General features: G+C 43.1%; 1 protein-coding gene across 3 annotated transcripts in view; it reads right to left on the bottom strand.

Moving 5' to 3' along the window:
- Positions 1 to 4542: 4542 nt before the first annotated feature.
- The window catches only part of JARID2 (jumonji and AT-rich interaction domain containing 2), a 146224-nt gene continuing 132776 nt past the window's right edge, over positions 4543 to 17990 (bottom strand). The window contains exons 14-18 of one of the 3 annotated variants that reach the window (XM_040432613.1): positions 17379 to 17561; positions 17060 to 17190; positions 15389 to 15572; positions 12337 to 12444; positions 4543 to 6422 (exon numbers count right to left, since the gene is read on the bottom strand). In XM_040432613.1, the coding sequence (XP_040288547.1) occupies positions 6240 to 6422; positions 12337 to 12444; positions 15389 to 15572; positions 17060 to 17190; positions 17379 to 17561 (789 nt within the window). In that variant the 3' untranslated portion in view covers positions 4543 to 6239. Of the gene's footprint in view, positions 6423 to 12336; positions 12445 to 15388; positions 15573 to 15976; positions 16346 to 17059; positions 17191 to 17378; positions 17562 to 17990 lie in introns of those variants that run through there. The other 2 variants (XM_040432616.1, XM_040432615.1) reach the window with 2 other exon arrangements.

The following is a 17990-nucleotide window of genomic DNA, read 5'->3' as shown; positions in this document are numbered from 1 at the left end:
ATTTTATGTCAGCATCCGAAGAATCATCCGATTCAAAATCAAACGACCCTCTATCAGAATCTGAGTCCAAATTTTCTGACATTTTACTCTCCCATCTCTTAAATGTTGAAGCCAGTGACTCACATTCAGAGACTTCCGATAATGCAAGGCGTATTTCTTTCTTAATAACGTCTCTTTAACTAGATCTTTCGCCAGATTAGTATTACATTTCTGACATGGGTTAGTAGAACAAGACTCAGTTTAGCCACACAAATCGCACATTTTCTAGACTTCGTGTAAAAAAAAAAAAAAAAAAAAAAAAAAAAAAAAAAAAAAAAGATACAGCTCGTAAGTCTAAACCTCCACCTAACATACACCCAGAGGGAAAAAACACAGTTAAGAGGTATTGTTTTAGGCTTCGGTGATAGTCCTTGAGGGGTTTCCATTATCTGCCCCAGCTCAGACATTGTTAGACAGGTCACTGTGTGAAAAAGAAAAAAAACATTTATAGATCCTACCTCCAGACCTCAGATCAGAGGGTGACATCTGCCTTGAAAAACACTTCTGGATGGTGGTTTAGCCACAGGCCCCTGCAGGCAAACTTCTGGCCACCTTTATCACTCCCCAAGCCTGACGCTCGCGTGGACTCGTATGACGCCAGAGGTGGTTTCCGGCGCTTCTGACCTGCCTCCTCTGACCTTATCACCAGCGCTGCACATTGCAGATAGCGGTGGAGATGGGGAGATGGATTTACTCCATGAGTGTGCAGCAACCAGCACATGGAAATCCTTGACGTGGCGCAACAGCCGAAGAGCTATTTGTCATGGCTGCAGCTTAACATAGAACCGTCCTCACAGCAATTCTGTGGGGAATACCTTTCCCAGCAAGAGGGACTGGAAGACACTGAGGAGGAGTCACAGGAGAGTAAAATGTATTCTTCCCGTCCCTGCCTGGTTAGAGAGGTCTCTACTACCGTCGTAGAGGACGAAAAGTAAAACTATGCTAATTACCACCAAAATAATCTAGTCAAGTACCCACAGTCTCAAAAAACAATCACAGACACGCCTGTGTGAGACCATCACCATGTCCATGGATTGTTCAATAGCATGACCTGTTTAGCTGGGAAAACACTAGTTCCATCTGTGAGGGGAAGGGAAGAAGAAGAAAAAAAAAAAAAAAAAAAAAAAGAGAAAAAACACAGACACCAAATCAGGTTTTGCAATGAAAGGCCCAAAATGACTAAAATCCACAGGGTCCACATACATTAGAATTGAAGAGAAGATTCTTCTTTTCCACTGGCTTGTGTTAGGTGGGAGTAGGTTACAATAAAAATTATTATTGCAGTGCCACAAACTTAGAAAACAAAAAGATGTTTCATGCCTGCACTTTATACACTCACCTAAAGAATTATTAGGAACACCTGTTCTATTTCTCATTTATGCAATTATCTAGTCAACCAATCACATGGCAGTTGCTTCAATGCATTTAGGGGGGGTGGTCCTGGTGAAGACAATCTCCTGAACTCCAAACTGAATGTCAGAATGGGAAAGAAAGGTGATTTAAGCAATTTTGAGCGTGGCATGGTTGTTGGTGCCAGACGGGCCGGTCTGAGTATTTCACAATCTGCTCAGTTACTGGGATTTTCACGCACAACCATTTCTAGGGTTTACAAAGAATGGTGTGAAAAGGGAAAAACATCCAGTATGCGGCAGTCCTGTGGGCGAAAATGCCTTGTGGATGCTAGAGGTCAGAGGAGAATGGGCCGACTGATTCAAGCTGATAGAAGAGCAACGTTGACTGAAATAACCACTCGTTACAACCGAGGTATGCAGCAAAGCATTTGTGAAGCCACAACACGCACAACCTTGAGGCGGATGGGCTACAACAGCAGAAGACGCCACCGGGTACCACTCATCTCCACTCCAAATAGGGGAAAAAAAGGCTACAATTTGCACGAGCTCACCAAAATTGGACTGTTGAAGACTGGAAAAATGTTGCCTGGTCTGATAAGTCTCGATTTCTGTTGAGACATTCAAATGGTAGAGTCCGAATTTGGCGTAAACAGAATGAGAACATGTATCCATCCTCTGATGGCTACTTCCAGCAGGATAATGCACCATGTCACAAAGCTCGAATCATTTCAAATTGGTTTCTTGAACATGACAATGAGTTCACTGTACTAAAATGGCCCCCACAGTCACCAGATCTCAACCCAATAGAGCATCTTTGGGATGTGGTGGAACGGGAGCTTCGTGCCCTGGATGTGCATCCCTCAAATCTCCATCAACTGCAAGATGCTATCCTATCAATATGGGCCAACATTTCTAAAGAATGCTATCAGCACCTTGTTGAATCAATGCCACGTAGAATTAAGGCAGTTCTGAAGGCAAAAGGGGGTCCAACACCGTATTAGTATGGTGTTCCTAATAATTCTTTAGGTGAGTGTATATGTAATTTTAAAGTCTTTCTGAAATGGCTTCTTAAAAGCAATGGTGTAGTATGTACTGTAGACAAAGGAAGGTTTAAATAAATTCCGATGACTTGACCCTTGGATTATTGTGAGGATATATAAATCTTTAAGGTGTTTGTCTCACTTCAGCAAACGGCATGTATCATGTACATAAAGTTATTACAAGGCACTTACTAATGTATTGTTATTATCCATATTGCCTCCTTTGCTGGCTTGATTCATTTTCCCATTACATTATACACTGCTTGTTTCCATGGTTATGACCACCCTTCAATCTAACACCCATTAAGTCTCACACATATAGTATAACTCAATCTTTATTAATTAAAAGAGGATAATACATAAATAGTACAATAATGCAATTTCATGTAGTGGTAGTAATGCAGGAGGATAATGTGACAAGTACAAAGGGAGCCACCATCAATCCTCACAGTGTAATACTAAATACCAATGGTAAAATTAGGCTGAGTCAAAGAGTTGCACACTCAAACTGATGCGATATAATTGTAAAATTACATATGTATACCCGCACTGGGGATAAACAACTATATATCAGACCGCATGTCACCAATAAATCATATTCATTGCAATAATGTTGCAAGGAGGTCAGCACAAGATATGCACAGGTACCAATGAGTCACTAATGTACTGACCCACATGCAACAAACAATAAATGAAAGGGACAATAGAACAGCCAATACTAACCAGGAGAGGAGAGAGGATGATGGCACCTAGCGCTATGCCTTTTGGGCTAGGTGCCATCATCCTCTCCTGGTTAGTATTGGCTGTTCTATTGTCCCTTTCATTTATTGTTTGTTGCATGTGGGTCAGTACATTAGTGACACATTGGTACCTGTGCATATCTTGTGCTGACCTCCTTGCAACATTATTGCAATGAATATGATTTATTGGTGACATGGATATATAGTTGCTTATCCCCAGTGCGGGTATACATATGTAATTTTACAATTATATCGCATCAGTTTAGGTGTGCAACTCTTTGACTAATTTTACCATTGGTATTTACACTGAGGATTGATGGTGGCTCCCTTTGTACTTGTCACATTATCCTCCTGCATTACTACCACTACATGAAATCGCATTATTGTACTATTTATGTATTATCCTCTTTTAATTAATAAGGATTGAGTTATACTATATGTGTGAGACTTAATGGGTGTTCTGTTGAATTAACACACATTATCCTATTTGCATGCAATTTTTGGTTGTTTCACCCTTCAATCTAGCAGCGGTGGCAATGCTTGCACACTATAGGAAAAAGCACCAGCCTGTCTGCCGGGAGCGCATATAGGCACTCATGCGCAGCAACTACTGTCCACCTCGTATCTGCGCTGCAGCAGTGCCCGTAATCACAATACATTAGTAAGTGCCTTGTATTAACTTTGTCTACATGATAAATGCCATTTGCATCCCCTTTAATCCAATGTAGCAGATATCAATTTAACGGTTAATACAGAAGGCATTGCTACAATCTCATATTCTGTCTTACATCCTGGTAAAACCCAGCCCACAGGCTCATGCACATGACTAGATTACAGATCCGTGTTATACGGAAGGAAGTGGACGCCACAGGATCTGAATTTGCCCTATACATGAGCCCTGAGTTTTTGTGCTCCTCTAATGATCAAGCATTATTACAGTGATTCTGCTGAGAACCGCAAGCAATCAATTAAAAACCAATTGGTGAGTTTTAAAAATAATCCAAACACGAATCAAAAACATTTTTTGTCTTATTTATTAATAAACCTTGTTGTACAAACCTGAAAAGTAAACAAAACTGGCAATAAACAACATGGAGTCTTTCCGTCACAAGGAAAGAGAGCAGAGCAGTGCTAATAAATTAAATGTCAACCTGTAAGCCGTAGTCATAGAAGTTTACTGTCAAGAGGGAAAAAGCACACAGCAAGGCCATAAAACTGGACAACCACATTGGAAAACACTTGACTCAGTTTATGTTATTGTTAAATATTCAAAAACAGTTCAGTCTTCTGCAACAACAACCAACAAATTGTATTAAAGGACACTCTTCCAATAGTCACCACTGGCGAGTTCAGTGCAATATGGCTAGCTACGTTTTTTTTTTTTCTCGGATTTCTTTCAATCATGAAACAAAAAAAAAAAAAAAAAAAAAATTTGTGAAAACAATTTCCCTTTTTTTCTCTCTATACTTTAGTCCCACACATACAAACAACCAGAAAAATCGGGGCAAAACTTATGCCATTAATTCTTTTCAGTTGTTCAGTGATGTAAGCAGCACTTATATGTTACAAGAATAACCCTGTAAGCATCCAGACCATCTGATGAAGAAACTGAAATGTAAGGCTTTTTCTTCATCTTTTATTTTTCTTCTCACCGTCCCCTGTCCACCCCAATCCCCAAAAGGCTCAAGTATTTTACTCAATTTACAAGCATATGTACAAAAAAAATAATAATAATATAACCTGGTGATTTGTAATTTGTTTTTCTTTTGCAAACACGGAGCTAACAGAAAAAAAAATTATTTTTCACATTCACGACAGAACAAAAAAAAATAATAATTAAAAAGTTAATTAATTAAAAACAATTCAGACCCTAGTGGCTCTAGAAGGTGATCAATGAAGCAATTCCATCTCAGTCACGGGACCACGTGATGGAGAGAACATAAAACAATATACATACATATTAATGCTGATTGTGTGATGTGTTGAGATATAGCAGTGGAATGAAATGGAATGTTAGAAAGATTGCACGTCTATGACATAGAAGCACTTCTGGCTTCAACCATTTATATATATATATATATATATTTATATACTTTAAATTCATTTTTCCTTCTCTTTGTCAAAGGATGCTATTGAAGTTTTTTTTAACATTTCTTTTTTCATTTTTTGATAAAGTAGCCAACAGCACCAAAAATAACAGAATGGATTCCTTATGAAATCAGGCACAGTTTATAGTCCCACCCCACCCCACCCCACCCCCCCACGTGACGTCTGCCAGGAAGGCATTGCTTGAGTTCATCCGCCATTTCTTCTCCTTTAACTGATGCATAGAAATGTGCTGGTAACAGAGAAACCATTTCCAAGTCTCAGCTTTCTGCCTCTGGTTTTGTTTTAAAAAAAAAAAAAAAAAAAAAGTCCATCAGCTGCCAAACTATCTTCAGTTTTTTTGTGTTTTGTTGTATTTTTTTTTACCTTTTAAGTTACTATATTTGTAGACCCCAATTTTTTTTAAAAAATTACAAAACTCATCTTGCACGTGACAGAATGAGACATAGTCAAGAAAAAGCAGATTTTGTTCAAGTTTCGATTTTGTTTTCTTTTTCCTCTAGAAAAAAAACTGCTCCCTTGACTGGATAAAGAAATACAAAAAAAAAAAAAAAAAAAAGACCATAAACTTATCAAGGTGATTTAAAAGCCTTTTTTCACACATGGTTGTCAAGGAAGGCTTTCTGTATATAATTCAGTCTAGGGGGCGGCAGAAAAAAAAATAATGAAAATCAAAAACACAGACTGCCCCATAGACTGGCATAAAACAGTGACTAGACTGCAGTGTTGAAAGTCTGACTGCAGTGTCTACATACAAAACAAATAAAATAAAACCAACAGTTTAATGCTAAAACAAAGTTACTTCTCTAAAAACCAGAAGAAACAAAAAAATCTTCATAGAGCTAGTGCAAAGACAGCCTGCATTCTACAGCAAGTACTCCAAACTATGGTAAAATTACAAAATAAAAATATATATTTATATATATATTTATATGATCAGAGAACTGAGAGCGTTGGCATCTTCAGGATGAATATGAAGCACTTTTGGACAAACTGATGGATGAAAGTCTGGAGCATGGCACGTCAAGTGTGGCTCTCTTCCTTGGTCCCCTTTTTGGTGTAGATTTAATCATACAGTTCTCAATGCTGTTGTTTTTCCCAGACGCCTTCCCACAGATCTGATTGACAAGACTTATTATTTGTTCCTGTAAGTAAAATGAAGGTCATTAAGATAGGCAATCATAGACAATAGAACAGCTAGCTCCAGAAAGCCATGTTCTCACTCTGCGGTCAGGTTACTTTTCACGATCGTAGTGCACTGGTGAATTTGTGGCATGGTAATCCAAGATAAATACTGAATCCACAATTTAAAAAAAAAAATCTAGCAGAGCAGTCTTAAAGAGGTTATCCAGGAAATGATAACGATGACCTATCCTCAGGATTATCATATTGGTGGGGGTCCAAGTCCTAGCACCCCCCACCGATCACCTGTTTCAGGGAGCACAGCTTTCCAAAGACAGCGCCGTACATTGTTTAGTGGCAGTGCTTGGTATTGCAGCTCATTGACTTTAAAGAGGCTGAGCTGCAACTCGCCCATGTGACCAATGTACAGTGACGTCACATAGCCTAGGAAGAAACTGTATCGCTCACGGAGCACCAGCCTCTTCTATCAGTTGATTGACGGGAGTCCAGGGTGTCGTACCCCTGCCATTTTGAGATTGATAACCTATTCTGAGGATAGGTCATCAATCTAAATTCCAAGATAACCCCTTTAAATGTCTTTCCCCACCAGACAATGGTGGTATCTTGCTCAGTTTATGCCATTGTCATCTGGTAGGTGGGGGTCCAACCACTGGGACCTGACCAGCAATGCGGGCACATATGAACATGGGACCAACACAGATGCCTTCAGCTGCCAAGTGCACATGTAACAGGTCAGCCAGTTTCATTAGGTACAAATCTGCTGACAGATGTCCTTTAAAGAATATAACAAACTCCTGTGTATTTATGAGAGAAGTTCCATGTGTCTGACAGATCTGCTTTATCTTCTGCTTTTTGCCAACTTAAATCCTATTAAATCATGTGTACAGCCTAGTAGGATTGATCTTGCTGATTAAAATGACTTATTTTCTGAAAATCTGTTAGGCTGTGTTATGGGTGGGCGATATACGATATTATCGACATAAATTCGGACAACGATATAGATTTTAGCTATATCGCGATAGATGACCACGGAGCAGTAGTGAATAGAAGAGACTTCTCACTCTCCGCTCCGTGGCCTCCCAACTCTGCACTGGCCAGGGCCTTGCGTGCACACATGTGTGACGTCAGGTCCCTCCCAGCGCATGCTGGGAAGAAGACGTGGTCCGTCTCCTGCAGACTCCATCAGCCAGCCGCGCACCCTTCAGAAAAGGTAAGTATATTAGCAGGGGCCCTAATCTACCGGGGGGTGGCGGATGGCTATGGCATGGGGCTGATGGCGCTGGCTGTGGGACATGATGATGGTGGCTGATGGCGCTGGCTGGGGGACATGGATGATATGGCAATGGCATGGGGCTGATGGCGCTGGCTGGGGGACATGGATGATATGGCAATGGCATGGGGCTGATGGCGCTGGCTGTGGGACATGGATGATATGGTAATGGCATGGGGCTGATGGCGCTAGCTGTGGGACATGGATGATATGGCAATGGCATGGGGCTGATGGCGCTGGCTGTGGGACATGATGATGGTGGCTGATGGCGCTGGCTGTGGGACATGGATGATATGGCAATGGCATGGGGCTGATGGCGCTGGCTGTGGGACATGGATGATATGGCAATGGCATGGGGCTGATGGCGCTGGCTGTGGGACATGGATGATATGGCAATGGCATGGGGCTGATGGCGCTGGCTGTGGGACATGGATGATATGGCAATGGCATGGGGCTGATGGCGCTGGCTGTGGGACATGGATGATATGGCAATGGCATGGGGCTGATGGCGCTGGCTGTGGGACATGGATGATATGGCAATGGCATGGGGCTGATGGCGCTGGCTGTGGGACATGGATGATATGGCAAAGGCATGGGGCTGATGGCGCTGGCTGTGGGACATGGATGATATGGCAATGGCATGGGGCTGATGGCGCTGGCTGTGGGACATGGATGATATGGCAATGGCATGGGGCTGATGGCGCTGGCTGTGGGACATGGATGATATGGCAATGGCATGGGGCTGATGGCGCTGGCTGGGGGACATGGATGATGATGGCCATGTAATTTGTATACATACAGAAGAAAGTAATATATCGCGAATGCTTCAAATTATATCGCAATATAGATTTTTGCCCATATCGCCCAGCCTTAGGCTGTGTTCACATCACGCTTTTGTCCCATGTTTAAGTATACACATGACATGGTACATTAAATGGATGCCATACTGAAAACAACGTATCTATTAGTACAAGGTATCTGTTTGTTCTTGCTGGATTTGGCAGGGTTGGAAAAGCTTGGTGAACTACACTTTTGCATCCTGTTTTTCCCGACAGGTTAAATGTGAGACAAAAAAAGTGGTGTGAACAGCCCCTTACTGCGTTCCTTATAAAAACAAACAAAAAAATTATTATTTATATAAATGAGTACTTCAGTACACCAGGGGTACCTGTACCAGAAGGCTGAGGAGCACTGAGAGCTGTGCCTTGCCCCTCGCTGCAACGAATTTTCACGAGACAGGATTCACTTTGACCAGCAGTATCAACCCCATGGGCAGCATACCTGCTTTAGGCTACTTTCACACTTGCGGCAGAGTGATCTGGCAAGCAGTTCTGTCGCCGGCAAAACATATGCCAACTGATGGCATTTGTAAGACTGATCAGGATCCCGATCAATCTTAAAAATGCCTGGTCAGAAAAATGCATTGAAATGCCGGATCCGTTTTTCCGGTGTCATCCGGCAAAACGGATCCGGCATTTATTTTTTTCACCTTTTTTTTCGATCTGCGCAAAATGCCGGATCCGGCATTCAGGCAATTTTTCCGTTTTTTTGTCTGGAGATAAAACTGTAGCATGCTGCGGTTTTATCTTTTGCCTGATCAGTCAAAAAGACTGAACTGAAGACATCCTGATGCATCCTGAACGGATTACTCTCCATTCAGAATGCATTAGGATAAAACTGATCAGTTCTTTTCCGGCATTGAGCCCCTATGACGGAACTCAGGGCCGGAAAAGAAAAACGCTAGTGTGAAAGTACCCTTAATAGAATTGATTCTGCTGACAGGTGCACTTCAAACTCATCCTGATATGTTCTTCTCCCAAAAAAAACATCTTTGCAGCAACAGCTGTCAGCCATCTGTCAGCCATCTGCCAGCTATCTATCTAACACACTCCAGGAACTTTCGGTTTAGTGGCCCTTTAAATACTGGTTGCCATTCTGGATGTCCATCTATAGCCTGTCTTACTATAGGGGTGCATTCACACGACCGGCCGTGTGCGTTCCGAAATTTGCGGACTGCACATGGCTGGCTCTATACATAGCTGCGGACAAGAATAGGACATGCTCTATATTTTTTGCAGGGCCGCGGAACAACGGAAGCGGACAGCACGCGGTGTGCAGTCCACATCTTTTGCGGCCCCATTGAAATTAATGGATCCACAATAGTTCCGCAAAATTGCGGAACGGATGCGGATCCATTTATACAGTTGTGTGAATGCACCCTAAGTGACCCAAATTACTCACTTATCACTCCATGGAAGGATTTCACTAAAAAGCCTATACGATTGGTGCCACCTAGTGGCCAACTCCAGAGCTACAGGAAAATATGTATAGAAGAATGATATCTATAGTTGGCCATATACATTAGATAATGGTCAGGGGGATGAAGTGACAATCTAAGGCCAAGTTTATAATTGCATTTTTTGCAGTACAGCAGATTCAATACACTTCCACTGGGATAAAGCTGATGTTGCTAGAGGTGTGTGACAGACTCTAATCTTCCTCTTCCTAAGGCCATAGACATGCAGGCACAAGAGATTTTAAGTGTATAGGAGGGGGGTCAGAATTAGATTTTATACATGATATCTAAGCAAAGCTAAATGTAAAAATATCAGCATTTACACAAAGGGACACTACCATCCAATTTTATATCACATATCAAAGGGTTTCTACCACCAGAAATACAGTTATGTAGCACTTTTATTATATGCTAATGAGCCTCTAGGTGCTATGTGGGCGTAAAATCAGCACCTAGAGGCTCCGTCCACTCACCCATTATGCCGCCCAGGTCCAGTGTTGTGCCCGCCCAGCTCCTCTTGATTGATGGCACGGTCCGCCGCATCGCTGCCGAAATCCCGCGAGTGAATGATGCGATCCTGGTGCCGGATTCCTCACTGCGCCTGCGCCGACTACGTCACAGTGAGGAAGCTGGCATCAGGAGAGCGGCCTTCACTCACTGCGCCTGCGCCGAAGACAGAAGTGAACGGCGCAGGCTAATGTCAGTCAGCTACATAACAGTATTTCTGGTGGTAGAAACCCTTTAAAGGGATATATGTGAAGATTTTTTTTTTCCCCAAAAAACGAGTGGATAGTTTTCTGGATGTAATTTGTTGATACTATCCATGTATTCTACTTCATTTTGGACTTTTGCACAGCAGACAGCCTCTCTTGATTTAGGGCTCATGCACACGACCATGGTTTCTGTCCGTACCCGATCTGCATTTTTTGCGGATCAGATGAGGACCCATTCACTTTAATGGAGCTGCAAAAGATACACACAGACATCCGTATGTCCGTTCTGTGGCCTCGCAAAAAATAAAATAAAAAAATAAATAGAGCACTTCTTATTCTTATCCGTTTTGCAGACAAGGATAGGACATTTGTGAAGGAGTAAAGAAAATAGCGGCAGACTCTTGGCCCGGTATCCGTGTTCTGCGGTTCCTCAATTTGCGGACCGCAAAACTATCTATGGCCATGTGCGTGATCCCTTAAGGTGGATTTAGTGGGTCTGATGAGCAGCAGGTTGTGGGGAAGGAAGCGTTCCTTCCCGACAGTCGGCTGCTCGTTCAGTGGGAGGTGAAGCTCTGCATTTACATGCTGCGATCTCCTCCACAGTTTGCGGACGAGGGATCACTATTGTGATCGCTCATCCTCTTACAGCTGCATTGTTTCTGGGCAGCAGATCACTGCATGGTCTGCACATTTAGATGGAATTCTCTTCTGTGGGCCTCTGTATACAGGATTATCAAGGGAACAATAGAGCTGTCATACTGTAAACTGACAATGAATTATCTATCTATATAGAATTTTTATCTCTGTTGTGACTGTTACAGAAGGACAATGTTTCTATTTCATCTTAATGGCATGGCACTGCCGAAATAAAAAAATTAAATAAAAAATAAAGACAAAGCCAAAAAATTATTAAAAATGTTTTCTATGAATATTAAGATTAAAAGGGTTGTCCGGTCTTTTAATATTGATGACCTATCCTCACCTGGCACCTCCGCCGATCAGTTCTATGAGGAGACGGTGCGGTGTGTACGTGCAGTCTCCTTGCGCTCTTCCTGTTCAGCGCTGCTGTCTATGGCAAAGACCATAGACTGCAGCAGAGGACAGTAAGAGAGAAGGGAGATGGCGCATGCGCTGTCTCCTCATACAGCTGATCGGCAGGGGTTCCAGGTGTTGGAGCCCCCACCCCACATGATACGGATGACCTATCCGGACAACCCCTTTAAAAAAATACCCATTTCTCATTAAAGTGTCCCTTTAGAGGGGTTGTCTTAGAGTAGGGGGCCCAACACCCTCGCAAGTAGCAGATTTTTCAATAGTAAGCTGCAGCCAGGCATGCATTTCCAGTGCAGCAGGTAAAATGAAGCATTACATGACGCCCATTTCGATTAATTTTTGTAAAAGGATGGTTCAAGTCTGCCACAATGGGAGCTACTTGTGCGGTTCAGAGTGGGGCCCGAGTTGGGGAGCCCAATCTACATATAACACATGGAAAGGGGTTGTAGTCATGAGACAAAAACCTTTAAATACTGCAAAAACAAGAAGGAAAATGAGGCAAAGCCAGGTTTCTATAAGATACCTGTAAATGTCTCTATACATTAAACAATCCCAAATATTAGCACTAAGGAAAATCAACTGACCTCATCGTAGCGATACATCAGCTTTAACCCTCGACACGACTTCTGCTTCTCCACGTGACGCAGCGCACACTCCAGGCAGAACACCACATTCTCATTTTCTTGCACCACCTAAGAGAGAAAATAAAGTAGAAGATCAGATTAGAAAAGAACAACATTCTGTGCGTCTCAAGCAGGAAATGGAGCCAGAACTGAAACACAGCTAGATAATCTCATTGAGGTGGAGGTTAAATAGTGATTGTTTGCAGTAATTATATTACATACTGGAGGATGTCTGCCAGGGCACATTGCTTTAATGAATGATACAATAGGAAGACGTGGCCTGTGTGGCAGTAACAAACCCAGTAATTTAAGTCCCTTTGTACCAAGAGCAAGGTAAGGCAGGCCGTAGGTGGACATCCAGAGTGGAAACCAATGTTCAAAGGGCCACTAAACCTAAAATACAAGTTGGTCCAAAATAAGAAAGGTGCCTGGTAACAAAACATATGTAAAAGTTCCCATATCATGACATGGTGTGTAAGTGTCTGATATCGGAAAGCTATAGCTGGAAAGCAGTCTTCTTGGGAAAGGAGCAAATCAGGATGGCTCTAAGTTGGGACAGAAGAACTATTATCTCCAACACAAGCAATGTAGATGTCTGGTCTGTAGGACAATTGGTCGTATAACCCCTTAACAGAAGTCGCAATAACATCCGTACAATGTCATAGACATATGGCTTATGCGTATGAATATTCGAGGCTGTTCCTGCACTTGATGAGCACACTGCGTGCTGTGAATGGCATGGGCAGCACAGGAATACTGGTGCCCTAAACACCCAATAACAAAGCTCCATACTCACAGGTCTCAGGCAGCGGGTAAGGAGCTTTTTTTTTATTAAGGAGGGAGGCTGCTGATCGGCCGATTTTGGCACGCTACTGCTCCATTCTGATACCAGTGGCTAAATGTAACTTTCTCCGGATGGATTAAAACAAAATAAAATAAGTTTATGCAAACTGAACTATAGAGGGCCGTGGTCTCTTTGAATATATGGAAATCCACTTTACCACTGAGCACGGCCTTCATCCTCTCTCATTATCTGGACACAAGCTCATGATGCTACAGTAGGTGTATGCAGAGCTTTCAGTGCCAGCATCATGTAACATCAGCTGTGCGGGTCTGGGGTGCTCTAGAAGCAATTCCATATGGCTCCTGAATGAGAAGTGTAGCAGAAAACCGCTCTGGATCGGCAGCCGCAGCTAGTTAAATGCAATTGACAGGAGTGGTAGACCTACAGCACTGACGTGCACTAAGTGAGCACTTCCTGTCAGTCCAGCCGGGTACAGAAAACAAATGCACCTGTACCGCGGACTGAACAGAGCTCAGCCACGCTACATTAGAGGCGCTTCCCTCCTGTCAGTCCCTCTCTCTGGGCAGTGCGGTAGCCGCCCCGATGCGGGGGAGGGCCCGCCGTACTTAAAAAAAATAAAATAAAAAATAAAATAACTTGCGGCAACGCTTTATTTTTTATTTTTTAAACCGCACGGCTGCCTAGGTCACCTTACAGGTGGCGCCAACCCTGCCCGGGTAGTAGGACCACTAAGAATGCAGCGCTGCTACGTTCTTCTGACTGTGGAGCCAGCTGTCGGAGACATCACATCAGAGGTGAGGAGGGGCAGCCACTGCCAGACAAGAGGTCCACTCTGGTGTCGAGAGGTATTATGAAGCGCTGCGGCACCACCTCTGCCAAACTATCCTTCCTGTGCTCTCCCTTTACTGTCTCCAGACACTCGGCTCCCGCTGTCCACCAATTGCTCTGCCTCTGTCCTCTGACTGAGCCTGGCTTCTATAACAATTACATTACACTACTGCTGTGACTGCACCAGCCTGCCCTGGCCGATCAACTGAGACTTTCATACCATGGGACAGAAGAACAATCAGAGGCTCAGCCAGGGCATGCTGGTGCAGTGTAGTAAGGATGTTACCTTTGCCTCAATCAGTACACATGTTTGGGCTGCACAGTCAGGTAACCAGGTTATCAATGTTCTGCATCTTGAGTGTCCCATCGGCACCATCCCCACAAGAGCTGGAAATATTTCTGCACAGCTCAGACATCTTATATGTGGGTACTGGATCTACAGGGCAAAACAGCTCATTGTGGGGTTAATTATGGTGCTGATGCAGAGCACTGATAACTTGGCTGCCCATACATGATGTGGACTGATTGAGGCAAACATATCATCCTGACTACACTGCACCAGCATGTCCTGACTGAGCAGATGATCTGTCTTCTGTCCCTCATCAGGTATGAGAGGCTCAGCTAGGGCATGCTGGTACAGTCAGGATGGTATGCTTGCCTTCGCATTTTTGGCTGTGTTGTATTTTTTAAAATTGATGAGAAAACATCCGTTTTTAAATGGCATAAAAGCCTGATAAATAAATTTGAAAAAAAAGTCTAAACCTGCTATTTATGCATGGAAGACAGTTCTAGAGTAGACTAGTAATGGTTTCCCTGCATAAATAGCAACGTTACGTAGGCCTATGTATTATTTATCTGAATTACTGCAGCTTTCCTACTCCTCCTCGGCTAAAAATACTCCTCAAAAAAAAAAGCAGAGGAGTATTTTTACTCTTCTGGAAAAAATGTAGTGCGACCTCTGCTGCCTTAACATACAGCTCCCACTGAAGATGGTATGTGACAAATCTCTGTTCAGAATAATATCAACGTTTCTTCCTCATGGCATTTACGTAGCATCAAGGCAGCATTGCGATACTGTGGACTACAAGCCAAAGTACCACCTCAGCTGCATGAGAAAAGTGCATGACCTGAGAAGCATAAAGACAACTCGGGGTTTATCCGGTATATACAGAAAAGTGTAGGATCTTCAATGCACCGGAAAGCTGTATCTTGCAGATCCAATCCCACCAGAGAGGGGGAGAAGTAAAAGCTGCAGCCCGGTATGATACCCCTCACCTTAGAGGTAATGTGCTGCTATGAATATGGCTCTCTTGCACATCTGAAAAGACTGATAAATCCACAAAATGCTGACACCCCCCAATACCAAAATCTCTTGCTCACCATGGAAAGGTAGCACAAATGCTGGCAAATCTGGCATCTTCTCTCAGACGTTTCAAACTGCAGCCACTTCCGAGGTTTTTTCTTCCCGTCCAATGAGGAGTTGCTGGTGTCATGGCTTCCGTAGCGAGCAGAAGAGTGGAGGCCTGCCTCAAAGAGTTCCCTTCTCTGCCTCAACTCTGTATCCCTGACCAAAAAAAAAGAGCAAGTCACAAACCGCACGGCGTTTCACTAGACTCTTATTACAGCAAGTTCTTCAGTATCACTGTAATGAGGGTGAAGTGATAGTAACATGCTCGACCTATAAAGGAAATTCAGCGGTGAATTGCAAAATACCATACGTGATATGCGGTGTTAAAAAAAAGCACCATAAGGGTTCTTTCACACGAACGGATCCTGTGGGGGTAATCCGCTGCTTGAAAGAGAGCCAAGCCCCGTTCCGGACAGCAGAGACAAGGAGCATTACCATGATTGATAATGCTCTGTGACCTTTTTGCTACAAAATCACAGTGACAACTTTATCTAACTGTGATTTTGTAGTAAAAAGATCACAGAGAGGCACAGTGCATTATCAATCATGTTAATGCTCCGTGTCTGTGCTGTCCGGAACGGGGCTTGGCTCTCTTACGCAGTGGATTACCCGCACGGGATCAGCTCGTGTGAAAGAGCCCTAACACTCCCTACTCCTGTGCAGTTCTGTGACATGGCGGTGATGTAGATGAACTGCTCTGCAGCTGCCTAGCTGTCATACTCCCTGCATAGACTAAACCAACTCACAGTTGAGATTATACAAGTAAGAACATTACCTTGACAGAAGATGCTCTCTAGGCTAAATTAGTCCTTATGAGGTGAACTGCCCTCAGGACAAGATTTCATCAGAGAATATACAAAGTCACACATATATATATATAATAGTTACGGATAATGATCATCAACCACCACCTCTGGAAAAGACAGATTCTACATAGTAGACAAAAAAAAAACAGCATTAAACAAGCAAAGCACCAGGTCACAAGCATCGCACGGTTCTGAAATATCTGCTTGGTTTGAAAAAAAATTAGGCGCCAGGTTCTCTCCACAGAGCGCGAGTAAAACTACTCATCACACGTGGATGGAGTCTTGCCAGATTTCCGTAAAACAAAATCCCACTCCCAATAGAGAGCGAAACCTGTCCAATGACGCCAATCCTTTTCTCTTTTCAAAGTTTAATTGCACTTCAAAATCTTGCTTCTCGGGGTGAAAAAGTCCATGAGCACCCCTTTATAAAAAAATAAAATAAAAAAAAGAAGGAAACTCCACGCACAAAGTCACAAAGTTAGCTCTCATTGTTGAATGGAGTTCACTGAGTTATCAAAAAATGCACAATTTCACTCACCTGTTAAAAGGGACTGTACAACTCAGACCCTTCCACCATTTACTGAAGTCATTACCTCAGAAAAAAAATGGGCATCTCCACTGCCAAGACTGACTCTGGCAAACCCAGGATTGGAAAAGTGGAGCCCACAGGAAGACCGGCAAGCAGAAATTCATATTACACCAGATACAACTTAGTGAACTCCACCGAAATCCAAATGAGAAGCTGTGGGTGGTGTTCCCCCCGTATCTTACTCAAACTATACCAAAGTGGAACTGCTTGGGTTGGCAGACCCATCATCCATACATTTTCTATATTACCTGAGCTCTCCGAGCAGTGAAGAAATGACACTCAGAGTTGGGCTGTTCTCCTTCTTTGCCTCGGCTGTTGCTACTTGATACAATAATTTCTCCATAGAGAATGGCTTTGCTATGTGTCGACGTTTCATTTCCTGAAAAATAAAAATAAAATAATAATAGTTATGGTGAGATTCTATATAGTCATGACCCATGTAAGCACTACGGGACTAAGGTGCAGTAATATCTAGAACGTGTGGACTGCAGATCCGTTTCAGTCATGTTATTAGACATTAATGACCTTGGATAGTAAGTAGGTAAGTCTGTAGGTGTTCATGTGTACCTTGGCAGTCTTGAAGCCCATGCTTGTCCACTGGGTGGTAGCAAAGTGCACAGTTTCAGATACACTGTAGCCACAGCACACTTTTGATACAAAGGATCCTGGGAAGCAGACAACAAACTGTCCGCTCTGTTGTACAGTACGGTGCACCTTGATCCCCTCCTTGTACAGCACCTCTGGGGAGATCTAAAGAAAGGGGGGGGAAAAAAAAAAAGAAGTTAGCCGGCCAATTTCAAGCACAAGTCAAATAAGAAAGGGATACCTATTCAGTCTGCAGATGCAATGTCAGGGAAAATCATTTTCAGAAATATTGGTGCCGAGGATCAACTATGCCGCCATTAGTAAACAATGGAGCTTTTACCACTGATAAGTAGCAGCTTTCCGATTCTGGTTTTACTTGCGTCTATAAACTAAACCGCAATTAACCTAAACTGACTGAACTATGTCTCATCTGGTAGAAAACTGATCTGATGTGTGGAAAACATTTGTCTCCCAATCTCAATGACTGTAGCGAGGGGTTACTTCAGGACGATCAGAAGGGTCCCTACACCGGCAGACCTTCTGCCCAGTAACATGCACCAATTGGCGATAGCAGCGAATGGATAAGTGCTCATT

This window comes from Bufo bufo, chromosome 5 (assembly GCF_905171765.1).
Source record: "Bufo bufo chromosome 5, aBufBuf1.1, whole genome shotgun sequence".
Classification (NCBI taxonomy): Eukaryota; Metazoa; Chordata; class Amphibia; order Anura; family Bufonidae; genus Bufo; species Bufo bufo.
The sequence above is the reverse complement of the archived record's forward strand: the minus strand, read 5'-3'. Positions and strand labels throughout refer to the sequence as shown.